Raw genomic sequence first — 13046 nt, 5'->3', positions numbered from 1 at the left:
GACTGCCAGCAAAACTGGAGACATTCAAGGCAGTAAGCAGCGGCATATTGAACTGAGCAAGCAGCCGTCGGTCTGTAAGGGCACCTCTTACGTGACAGCAGGCCCTCTCAGCGCAGCCTACTCGCTCCTCCCCTCAGCCATTTGTCTCTAAATAGGCTGAGGCTTCATTTTCAGCTGCTTATCTTCTTTGAGACAGCCATAGCAGGATTCTAACGCACAGCCTTCAGATCACAGAACACCCCTTTCAGCCAATGGTGCTCTTCTTAGAAGAAACACAAGCGACTCTCTGGGGTGCCTCCCTGATTGAATTCCTGAGCACAGGTAGAGGTTTATTCCTACAATGTAGCTTAAGTGAAGCCTCGCTGGTGAAGTTCTCCACAAGTAATGTATTTAAGTGGGCCAAAATGAAAGTTAGTGGATGATGAGCTCAGTGAGCACACATAATGAACAAGCACATGATCCTGACGGCTTCTTGTTTTTTATTTCCACTGTAAGTATAAGATGGCTATAAGGGCCCAAACTGAAGTAAACATGTGCAGCTCTGCTGACAGCCATTACCACTGTTGTGGCTGTACCCCCCTTTTGGTCTTCGTACTAACATCTCCCCACTCTAAGTCGCCAGTGTGTTGTCATCCCCACAGCAAATACCCTGCCCACTGTTAAGAGGCACAAAAAAGAAAAACTGCTGATAACACCGAGTGTCTGAGTGACAAGAGAACACGGCTATGACAAACGCAATTAAAAACTGGTCCCCAACGGGCTTTACATTTCTTTAGTTTTTATTACAATCAGAAACAATTATTACAACAGAAATATTGACATGTCCCATAACCTGCAATTAAGGATTACAACACGTTTTAAAGTAATATTTCACTTAATGATTTCATAGGAGGCACTCACCAAGAAGGGTTGATGAAGGCTTCCGTCAAGTCCAGATAGTTGAGCACAGTGGAGGATTTACCACAAATCTTCCCAGATCTTGCTCAGGTGTTCATGTTAACCGACTGCATAGCAGAGGGATCAGTCAGTTAGGGTGTCAGCAAATAACAAAAACCCCGAAAACGTGGTGTCATCGTCATCATCTGCGAAGAGGCCATTGAAGAATTCCCCTCCATACACCTGCAGCCACACCTTGTCCCCGGCCTTGAGTTGCAGCACAGCGCCTCCCGACGCCTGGTCCTCACTGTTTTGGTACTTGTCCATTGTGTATATCACAGGGGTGCCGTTCTTCATTAAAGCCACCTTAACGTTCTTGGAGTAGACGGTGATGTGGTATGTGAAATAATACGTTCCTGAGGCGGCACATGTGAACCGGCCGGTGGATGGGTCATAGTGATTCTGACGATTGTAAATGATCTTATCAAACTTGATCGGGGTATTGGCAGAAGGCAGCTTAGTGTGCTCTGTCAGCCCAACAGTGAAGGCACTTTTAGGAAGGTTGGGCGTATCCCCCTTATCTCCTTTTTCTCCGGTATCACCCCGCTGCCCCTTCTCACCTCGGAGCCCTAAAATTCCTTTCTCACCAGGGTACCCAACTTCTCCTTTGGGGCCTTGCCGTCCAGTGGGTCCGATGGGGCCGGTAAGGCCAGTTTCGCCTTGCGGGCCCGTTAATCCTTGAGGTCCCTGTGGTCCCTCAGAGCCAGTATCCCCTTTTATGCCTTGCGGTCCAGGAAGGCCTAATTCCCCTTTCTGACCCTTGTAGCCTAGAGGCCCTGGCAGCCCCTGAGGTCCCATTTTCCCTGGGGGCCCTCTTTCTCCAGTTTCCCCTCTTCTTCCTTTTATACCTGGGATGCCAGCAGCTCCTGAAATAAAAGTTTAAAACAGAAGGGAGTTAATATTCAACAAAACAATATAACAACACAATAATACAAAAGGGAGAACAATGGAAAATAGGGAACAATGGAAGAAAACTACTGATTGTAGGACAAAGTGGGCATTGCCCGGATTGGCAAGGCTTTTAGTGGCACACGAGGCCTTTTAAGACAAGTCCAGCTCAATGCGTTCCTGAGTGAACTCTAAAGTGAATGGCGGAACTGCAGTACTACCAACACTTCGGTCAGCTCTGTACTTCGTCTGATAACAAAGGTGTAAATCAGACAAGAAGGCGTCCAAATGGACGTTCATATTAGGCTTGTAAGCACAAACTGAACTGGAGGTGATGGACAAAATAACGATTCCTACATCAACATAGCATCCTGTAAGCAGGTTAACAACAATCGATTCTTTTTCTCACATCCAAACACTAATTACCACACTGCAGCAGGCACTGGATCCGTAACTGGAAGGCACTTTCATCCAATCACCAGAGGTTACACCTTCCAGCAAAAGTAGCTGCATTCATATCTTTGCTCTCTTTGGTTGGCTGAAGGCCGAAGCTCAGTGCTCTTTCAGTGACCTAATAGCCTTTCTTTGGCCTTGAAGTTACTCTTGTGACGTAGCAGGTCCGCAGCTCTAAATGAATGGCCAGTTTTTAAATAAATAATCGCCAGCTTAAAGAGGGGACGTGGTAGTGCAGCCGGAGCAGTTCTCGGACACGATACGGGCATGGGTGTTTCGGCACTGAAGTGAACAAGTGCAAGATCGCCGTGTCCGTGATTGATGCTGGGAGTTACTGATCGCCACACCTGTGCCACATCCCCATTATAAATAGGAGGAGTGCGAGTGTGGAGGGGAGACGAGAAAAGAAAAGAACGGAGGTTAATGGAAAGAGGAAGGCAGGAGGTACAGAGAGCCGGCGTGGGAGCGAGCGAGCGAGTGAGGGATGGCAGACTCGCTGGTGGTTTAAGGCAGCTGGGAGGAGAGCCCTAGTGGGGTGTTTGGCTGGCACTCAGGAGCGGATGGATTGGGTCACTCCTGCTCCTCTGAAGAACTCAGGGTCGAGGAAGGCTCACCACAGAAGGCAGTAGGCGTCGTGGAGGCTTGGTTAGAGTGAGGCCCAGCGTACTACAACAGGTGAGTCTCAGTCTGGAGAGAGCTCTACGATGCCAGGGGTCGGAAATCTACCAGACCAGTGGAGAAGACAGCTGCACCTGCAGGTAGGGCGACTCCCCTGTTGTAGCAGTGCCAGCTAAAAGAAGACATCGGGCTTTTAAAGGGGAACAGCTGCCAGCCATTGGTGTTTTTAACCTCATTTTAATGGATTTATTTATTTGGGATTATTTTAACATCAATTCACCCTGTTTTTATGGATTATTTATTTATGGACATTTTTGAAGCACTGCACTGTTTTGAACACTTTTTTTAATAATAAAAGCACTTTTGGACTTCCCCTTGCTTCATTTGGTGTCCTTATTGTCCAGCTCACCCGGTTACATCACTGACGGTGTCGGGTTCAAGAGACTCCCAGAAGAGAGATGGGAGCACGAAGCTGGACCTGAGCTTTGGAGTGGGATGTCCTGAACTCGCTCTTAGATCCACTGTGCCAAGCCGAGCTCTAAGTTACTGACCGGAGAAGACTGAGAAACAGAAGAGAGCATCAGCGTCTGCACCAGGGCTGCAGGTTTTCATTCTAATCCTTTTCTTAATTAGTGACCTGTTTTTACTGCTAATTAACTTAATTTCCCTTCAATTGATTTGTTTTGTAAGAGCCAGTCCTCTGAATTGCTCAATTTTTTTTCCTTAAATGGCACCCAACCAGAAATAAGATGCCAAGTGAGCCACCAGATGTCCAGCTAAGCTAATTCTTGTTGTTAACCAAACCCGTTATGTAATTCCATGGCGTCTTGGTGCTCTCGTTTTGCCACAGCAGGCATTTCTAAAACAGTTGATTTTCCTTTTTTTTTACGAACGCCATCAAAATGTTTTGTGAACCTGAGCGGATCAACATGCCTGAGACCTCCAACTTTCTTTATTTTCAAATATAGAATGATGAACACAGGTTAGCCGGTCACGTGTTGGCTCATTTTGTATCTCATTATTGTCTGGCAGCTAATTAATGGAAATACAAACAATTAAGGAGTCTGTGTCTTAAATAGCAAATCAATTAAAATGAAGACAAATGAGTTAATTAGCAGGTCAAGCTGGCCACTAATTATGAAAAGGGTTCGAATGTGGCACTCCAAGTCCGGAGTCAGAGACCCCTGGTCTATACGCTAGTGCCAGAAAGAGCAACACACCTCCCTGTGAAGTCGCAGAGGAAACACCGACGAGTCTGACAGCGAGCTGAGGAAGTCAGAACCACCAGGAGTGCACTCCAACACAAGAAGAGTCCTGCGTTTGAACCTGAAGCCACAACACCACCCAACTCCACACAGCGGCGTAAAACGGTTTATGTGCATCAGGAAAAATCAGAACTCTGACTGACCAGTAAACAGCCAGTCTCTTCTGTGTCATTTGTTTATCTGTCTCATCTTCTATGTCGGCATATATGCTGTTATCATATTTCTATAACCTTTGTGTTTATCAATAAATTGTATTGTTGTACTTCTTAAAATGACTGTGCTTTAGTTACCTTGATAGAAGACTAACAGCCGGAAACCTTCCTACAGAGAAAGATGAGGAAGTTAACGTGGGAGCCTTTTGATATTATTTAATGACTAGGGGGCTCTGCCCCCTGCTTACTTCGCTTGCCCACCCCCGAGTTTGGTTTACAATTTAAAGAGATTATTATTTTCATGGGAATTGTTACATATGCATTATATTCACTTTAACTTTAAAACTTTAGTAAAAACAATATTTGGAATTAACTTTTCTTCAAGATCGTATTGAATTTTGATTCCGTGTTTTTTTGAAAAACACTTCACTCGCCAACCCCCCTGCCTGCGCTATGCACCAGCAACTTCGCATCTGCCGCTCACGTTATGTAGATTTCGCTTTCACCAAACAACTAAACTTTTAATTCTCATGGATAGGCCTCTTCATTGGGAAGAAACACTACTTTTCCCTGATGGCAACATGAATTAGATGATCTACAAGTCTCTGACTTAAAGTTTAAAGCCAAACAATATCTACATACTTCTGTCATATCACCTATGTCCATATATTCAATCTCTTTTTGCTTTTATCTTTTCATCAATATAGCATTGAATTTTGATTCCGTGTTTGGACTTACATCGTGACAATTCAGAGTATAACTGCCTGTGAGTGAATATCGTTTCTTTCTCTCTAATAAATAAAACGACTTTTTCGAATGATTGTCCATGCTCTTTCTTCTTCGCTTAGTCATTGACGTGTCATCTAAGACATCTATATATATATACTAGCAAAATACCCGCGCTTCGCAGCGGAGAAGTAGTGTGTTAAAGAGGTTATGAAAAAGTAAAGGAAACATTTTAAAAATAACGTAACATGATTGTCAATGTAATTGTGTTGTCATTGTTATGAGTGTTGCTGTCATATATATATACATATACACATATACACACACATATACACACATATACAGATATATTATATATACATATACACATATATTTTTTATATATATATTTTTTATATATATATATATATATATATACAGATACATACATACATACATACATATACACACATAGATGCACTTACAATAACATAGAAATCAATATAAACAACATTAACATCATTATCATATGAGAATATGAAGTAATATATAAGAAGCACATTTCATATAAATATAAATTATTAAACAGTAAAATCTTCTTCTATAATTTGCTACCGTGGCTTTTCGTTGGTCTGTCCAGGATTTTAAATCACCTGTAGCTTGCAAACCGTTTCACCTATTGACTTGAAATGTGGTACACATATAATACGTCACGTCTGCTATCCGCTTTATGGGTGATGAATGTATTACTCTTTTTATGTTTATTTTATTTTAGAATCAACTCCTATCTGCGCACACCAGGGTGGCTGTGGGCAGATGCGTATGGTGTATTCAGTCCATGTTATTGTGCATTGCGCTGTCACTGGTATTTTGATAAAAGAATTTGAACAATATATAAGAAGCGTATAAATTATTAAACAGTAAAACATTAACATTTAAGAAGTAAAGTTACATTAAGTACTACTGCAGTGCCTTCGGGTATACCTCATTTTTTGTTTGCCCATTACATGCTTAAATGTATACATTTTTTGGTGTACCTACCCGAGAACACGCGACATATAACCGAGCGTGGGAGAAGCATGGATTTTAAACACGCGTTGAGTTCATCTGCTGGTCTCCCTCGTGGAATAACTGGTAATGTTTGACTAAAATCTACAGCGAGTAAAACGACATTACCTCCTTTTTTTTTTTTTACAATCTCTGAGATCTTGCTTTTTTCGGTTCAAGGCTTCATAAGCTCTTTTATGTGCCATGGTGTACTTAATAAGTACTAATTATCCCAAACCATCATCTTTGAATGTTGCAAGACTTTCGCCTTGTATGTAGATCGGGGTAATTACATTCATTGCATTCCTAGTCTGAATCACAATCTGATTGTATGGGTGGTTACCTGGCACTGTAAGGTTGCCACCCGTCCTTTAAAATACGGAATCGTGCCGTGTTTGAGAATGAAATTGCGCGTCCCGTTTTGAATCAATACTGGACGGGATTTATCCCGTATTTTTTTTATCACTTTTTTTTTAAAGCAGCGTGTCATGCAAATCATCCCACACGCATTTTATGAAGATGCCTCCTTTCCTACTTTTGATTGGGTAATACTTGATGTCATCGTTAGTTTGATTGGTCTTTTTAACTGTCCAGTGAGGAGGGCATGTCTTTTAAGTACAGTCTGCAAAGTGTTGGCACTGAGATGTGGCGTCAGCGCCAAAGTTGAAGCCCCTAACGTTGCGGTCAGCAAGTCGGCTAACATCCGCCATGTGCCGTCTTTCAGTTGCGAGAAGCAGATCATAGAATGGTTGAAACTGTTGCCCTTAACGTTGCGCCACGGCGTGTGGTTCGTTTATACCTCGTGTCTTCTCATTAAACTTTTATCTCGCGAATATGTTATTGCAATCCGCAGCGGGAGCGTTTGTATAAACTTAATTTAAACTTACGTTTTACACCGTGCTTTGTTTCCCTTATGAACATGCTTGTATGCTTCACTTGCTCCGTTCTCAATTGTTTAATTAATTTTTTGCTCTTCGCTGTTTCCGGCTGTTCCTCCATTTCCCCCTACTTCGTTCTTTTATCTCGCGAATATGTTATTGCAATCCTTAACGGGAGCGTTTTAATAAACTGATTGAAAATAGTTTTGCATTTACCTTTTTAGTAAAAGGCGAGCTTTTAAGCCTGAGAAATCACCCCGTAAATGCACACGTTTAATTGCACATGTGTTAATATGTATGCTTACACAGTATTAAAAGACAGTGAACAACGTCATTTACCTTCGTTCCCGCATGTGACTCATGCTGTAAATCTCTTCCTTGTTTTTAGTTCACGTGATTACGTAGGAGGCGTGATGACGCGATACGTGACTCCGCCTCCTCCATTACAGTGTATGGACAAAAAATATGTTCCAGTTATGACCATTACGCTTTGAATTTCGAAATGAAACCTGCCTAACTTTTGTAAGTAAGCTGTAAGGAATGAGCCTGCCAAATTTCAGCCTTCCACCTACACGGGAAGTTGGAGAATTAGTGATGAGTCAGTCAGTCAGTCAGTCAGTGAGTGAGTCAGTCAGTGAGGGCTTTGCCTTTTATTATTATAGATTCACTAAGCCGCCGACAAGTAGACACCCATGGAAAGCATGTAAGATAGCCACGCCCACCAACTCTAAGACCATTGGATACGACGACAACTCGCAGAGCCACGCCCACCAAATCGGACGCAGCAACTCACAGAGCGGGGCGTCATTCGCATTCGTCTCTGCTACACTCCACATGCACCTCTGAAGAAGTATGTTTGTCACGGATGTGAATCGCTGTATGCGGCGTGTAGAACAGTTTGCGAGGGGTATCCCATGGTCTTACAGTTGGTGGGCGGGTCTCTGTTAGTTGCTCTTGCGAGGTTCAGTCTCTCCCTGTGCATTTCCTGTGCGACACACACACACACACACACACACACACACACACACACACACACACACACACACACACACACACACAGAGGCAGCGCGAGAGAGAGCCGCGCATACACACAGGCAGCACCAGGGAAAGAGAGCCGCGTGCACACACACAGGCAGTGTGAGGGAGAGGGCTGGACTCATAAGGTAGGAAGGCAGTTAAAGAATGCACTGGGCTTGATTTTGTTTTCACTTCTGTTTACAGCGATCGGTTCGTAGTGTGCATTTTTGAAATGTTACTTTTCTTGGTGGTTTATTAAATTACGGATTTTTTCAAATGTTCATTTTTTTGTTGCTATAGCGCAAACTATTGCAGTGTTAGTTTTCTCTGTTGTTCAAGGTTTTCTCAGTGTTCTTCAATGTTTTTACATCCATCCATCCATCCATTTTCCAACCCGCTGAATCCGAACACAGGGTCACGGGGGTCTGCTGGAGCCAATCCCAGCCAACACAGGGCACAAGGCAGGGAACCAATCACGGGCAGGGTGCCAACCCACCGCAGGACACACACAAACACACCCACACACCAAGCACACACTAGGGCCAATTTAGAATCACCAATCCACCTAACCTGCATATCTTTGGACTGTGGGAGGAAACCCATGCAGACACGGGGAGAACATGCAAACTCCACGCAGGGAGGACCCGGGAAGTGAACCCAGGTCCCCAGGTCTCCCAACTGCGAGGCAGCAGCGCTACCCACTGCACCGCCCATGTTTTTACATTTAGTTTACTATTTCGCAGTGAATTCTATGGTTTAATTAACTATATTTGTGCTTAAAAACTTACAAAAATATATATTTAAATACAGTTCGTATGGTCTGGAACGGATTAATTGTATTTCCATACAATCCTATGGGAGAAATTGCTTCGGTTCACGACCAAATCGGTTTACGACCAGAGTTTTGGAACAAATTATGGTCGTGAACCGAGGTTCCACTGCATTCTTTTCGGTTATGACGCATGACCGCGTCCACCATCGCAAACTGTTTTACATGCCATGGTCTTAGAGTTGGTGGGTGGGTCTCCATGAGTTGCTCTTGCGAGCGGGCACATGACCAGGCAGTGTGTTTGCTTCAAGAGCAAGGGTGGACGCGACAGCACCATCTAAGAAGAATCATATTTGTCACGGATGTCAATCACTGTATGCAGCGTGTAAAACAGTTTGCGAGGGGTATCCCATGGTCTTAACAGTGTCTATGCTTCGATGTGAATCGCTGTATGCAGCGTGTAAAACGCTGTATTGTATGTTGCCCTCTCCAGAGTAACATCTTTTCATCCACCTACAGTCGTATCCTCAAAACCAACCCCATTTGGACAACTGTGTCTTTCAGGAAGTGTTCACCCATCAATACATAATTATGCGGTGTATGCTACGCCGCGGGTTGGCTAGTATAAAATTATTGTCCTGATAAAATGCATAAGAGCTGAGAGCACAGGAAGTGTATTTGACAAAAGCATTCACACGACTGAGGTTAGATGACTGTGGTCTTGTTTGAAAATAGTTGTAAGTAGGGCGTGACTTTAAAGAGTCTCATGTTACAAATTTCTGTCTCACGGGACTTCATACCGCCCGAATATTTTTGGAATCATTTAATTCTCGCTGGCAACACGAATTAGGCGACCTACAAGTCTCTGACTTAAAGTTTAAATCCGAACAATATATCCAATCTCTTTTCGCTGTTCCGTTATTTCATCGAGTAATAATTTCAGTTTGTTTGCGCTGTGATCTTTACTATCCTTTTTTTTTGAGACTTTTGAATTTTCGCATTTCCATTATCCCTAACCTGCTCTGCATGTGTACCACGCCAACATTCTCGTGGGACGTATAAGTGTCTCTCTGAGAAAATCACGTCTCGTCTCCTTCCAAGATTTTTTTTTATAATAGAGAGACATTGTCAAAGGCAAAACTGATCATTAATTAACTGATTGATTAACATCATTTAATCAATTCTACTTTGCACATCATACACAAATTCCTACATTAATCTGGCATCCCTGGGTGGGCAGAAGTTCAAATCCTTACACCCAAAACGTGATCATGAAGGAAGTCTTTTCAATCATGGCTTTCTGTTGAAGGAGTGGACTAATCAGACATGGCAGCCGGTGTTAAATCCTGTTCAGAGTCATCTCTGGGGGGCTTGTGGTAGTGCACATGAAGCATGGAGGAAAAGATCTTTAAATAATTCATGCTGACCACAACGCTAAAGGCACACTTTACCAGGGCCATAATGCTGCACAAACAGTAACGCAAAATTGCTATAAGGTGCTTCTGTCTCCCTACTCGTCTTCCTTATCTCTGTGACCCAAAACGAGCAATGAAGTTATGATGAAAAGAGGAATAATCTGTGTAGTCAGGGCAAATTTAGGATAGAAAAGTAAGCAAACAGTTGCTCATGAATGGCATTATGGTGTTTGCTTTCTTCCAACCATGCTTCTGCTCAATGGATGGTGAGGCATAAAACAGGCAGTCTTTTCTATTTTGCAGTGTGATATTCAATGGTGTGATCATATTCACCGACTGTATGCATGGTGGCCAGAAGGGGGCAGCCCTGGTCGTCCCTTAACCCAAAAAAACAACAAATGAGACCAAAAATCATCTTAGATCACCCCAGTCCCAAGGGTATCACGTCCTAGTGAGCTGAACGACTTCCGGCCTGTCGCTCTGACGTCACATGTGATGAAGACTATGGAGCGGCTGCTGCTTCACCACCTAAGGCCACAGGTCCGCCACGCCCTCGACCCTCTGCAGTTCGCATACCAGGAGAAGGTGCCATCATCTACATGCTACACCGATCCCTCTTCCACTTGGACAGAGGCAGTGGTGCTGTAAGAATTATGTTTCTAGACTTCTCTAGTGCCTTCAACACCATCCAACCTCTGCTCCTTAGGGACAAGCTGACAGAGATGGGAGTAGATTCATACCTGGTGGCATGGATTGTGGACTATCTTACAGACAGACCTCAGTATGTGCATCTCGGGAACTGCAGGTCTGACATTGTGCTCAGCAACACAGGAGCGCCGCAGGGGACTGTACTTTCTCCGGTTCTGTTCTGCCAATATACATCAGACTTCCAATACAACTCGGAGTCCTGCAACGTGCAAAAGTTCGCTGATGACACTGCTATCGTGGGCTGCGTCAGGAGTGGGCAGGAGGAGGAGTATAGGAACCTAATCAAGGACTTTGTTAAATGGTGCGACTCAAACCACCTACACCTGAACACCAGCAAAACCAAGGAGCCGGTGGTGGATTTTAGGAGGACCAGACCCCTCATGGACCCCGTGATCATTAGAGGTGACTGTGTGCAGAGGGTACAGACCTATAAATACCTCGGAGTGCAGCTGGATGATAAATTGGACTGGACCGCCAATACTGATGCTCTTTGTAAGAAAGGACAGACCTGACTATACTTCCTTAGAAGGCTGGCGTCCTTCAATATCTGCAATAAGATGCTGCAGATGTTCTATCAGATGGTTGTGGCGAGTGCCCTCTTCTACGCGGTGGTGTGCTGGGGAGGCAGCATAAAGAAGAGGGACGCCTCACACCTGGACAAACTGGTGAGGAAAGCAGGCTCTATTGTAGGCACAGAGCTGAACAGTTTGACATCTGTGGCAGAGTGACGGGTGCTGAGCAGACTCCTGTCAATCATGGAGAATCCACTGCAGCCACTGAACAGTGTCATCTCCAGACAGAGGAGCAACTTCAGCGACAGACTGCTGTCACTGTCCTGCTCCACTGACAGACTGAGGAGATCGTTCCTCCCCCACACTATGCGACTCTTAATTCCACCCGGGGGGGGTAAACGTTCACATTATACAAAGTTATTGTCTATCTGTATACCTGCATTTTTATCACTCTTTAATTAATATTGTTTTTATCAGTATACTGCTGCTGGAGTATGTGAATTTCCCCTTGGGATTAATAAAGTATCTATCTATCTATCTAAAAGGCTATAAAAAAGTGTGGCTTTAATGACCAATAAATAACCTGTCGCCCCACAGGCCTTCATAGGCGGGACTTCTCGTTACTTTGTGGGGTTAGGCCTCGACTAGGCCTGGGGGCTGCTGGGCCTGTCTGTTAGATGTTCTAGAACAGGGGTCTCCAACTCCAGTCCTGGGGCCTCATGTATAAACGGTGTGTACGCACAGAAATGTTGCGTACGAACATTTCCACGCTCAAATCACGATGTATAAAACCTAAACTTGGCGTAAAGCCACGCACATTTCCACGGTACCTCATACCCTGGCATATGCAATTTCTCCACTCGGTTTTGCAGACTGGTGGCACCCAGCGTCAAAGCAGTGCTACTGTTCCTGTGTGGTCACCCTTTCTTTCTTAGACCCACATTCCTGACGCGGCTTTATAAATACACTGAAACTAACTGCATATTGTTTATTAGTGTAATGCATCTGATTGTAATTAACCTGTAGCAATATAATGGGCCAGGGAATAGCCATAGTATTCCAAATACCATAACTGCTTTAGCGTTGTTACACTGACTGCATCTTCTTCTTCTTTCAGCTGCTCCCGTTAAGGGTTGCCACAGAGGATCATCTTTTTCCATATTACTCTCACTGCACCACTCGGAGTATTTATATCACTGTATCTGAGTGGGGAATCACAGCAGCAGCTGATCGGAAAGAGAATTATCGGTATACAGTTTCAAGTACACACTACCTCAACCACGGCAAAACACGTCAAAGCCTTTCCTGTACGGACCTCGCGTTTCAGACACAGTTTCATCCCAAGAACTATAAATGCACTCAATCAGTCCATCAAGTGCTCCTTGTAGAACTGTTTGTACTTATAAGTACAATCACCTCACTGTAAACTTACACTACAGTTATAATATTGCACAACCTGCGCTACTTTATAAAGCGCGTATGATGATGATATCATTTTTAAGATGAAATGCAGCAAAATATGTTGATTATATTATACAGATAAAACTTTAACTTCATTTAAATAATCTGTATTGTTAATAATTAAACATGTGAGGACACGGTGCCGCAGCGCTAGCTAGTTCACGGATAGCTCCTGTCTTGCGCTGTATTATTGCTGGTGCTGACGCGACACTGGAAGGATAG

The 13046-nt window shown here is 43.8% G+C and overlaps 1 protein-coding gene across 1 annotated transcript in view; it reads right to left on the bottom strand.

Moving 5' to 3' along the window:
* The window catches only part of c1qtnf9 (C1q and TNF related 9), a 49978-nt gene that overhangs the window by 27490 nt on the left and 9442 nt on the right, over nucleotides 1-13046 (bottom strand). The window contains exon 3 of the mRNA XM_051926592.1: nucleotides 1023-1802. Coding sequence (XP_051782552.1) covers nucleotides 1023-1802 — 780 coding nt within the window. The remainder of the gene's footprint in view (nucleotides 1-1022; nucleotides 1803-13046) is intronic.

The sequence above is a fragment of the Erpetoichthys calabaricus genome, chromosome 4, assembly GCF_900747795.2.
Source record: "Erpetoichthys calabaricus chromosome 4, fErpCal1.3, whole genome shotgun sequence".
In the NCBI taxonomy this organism is placed as follows: domain Eukaryota; kingdom Metazoa; phylum Chordata; class Cladistia; order Polypteriformes; family Polypteridae; genus Erpetoichthys; species Erpetoichthys calabaricus.
The sequence above is the reverse complement of the archived record's forward strand: the minus strand, read 5'-3'. Positions and strand labels throughout refer to the sequence as shown.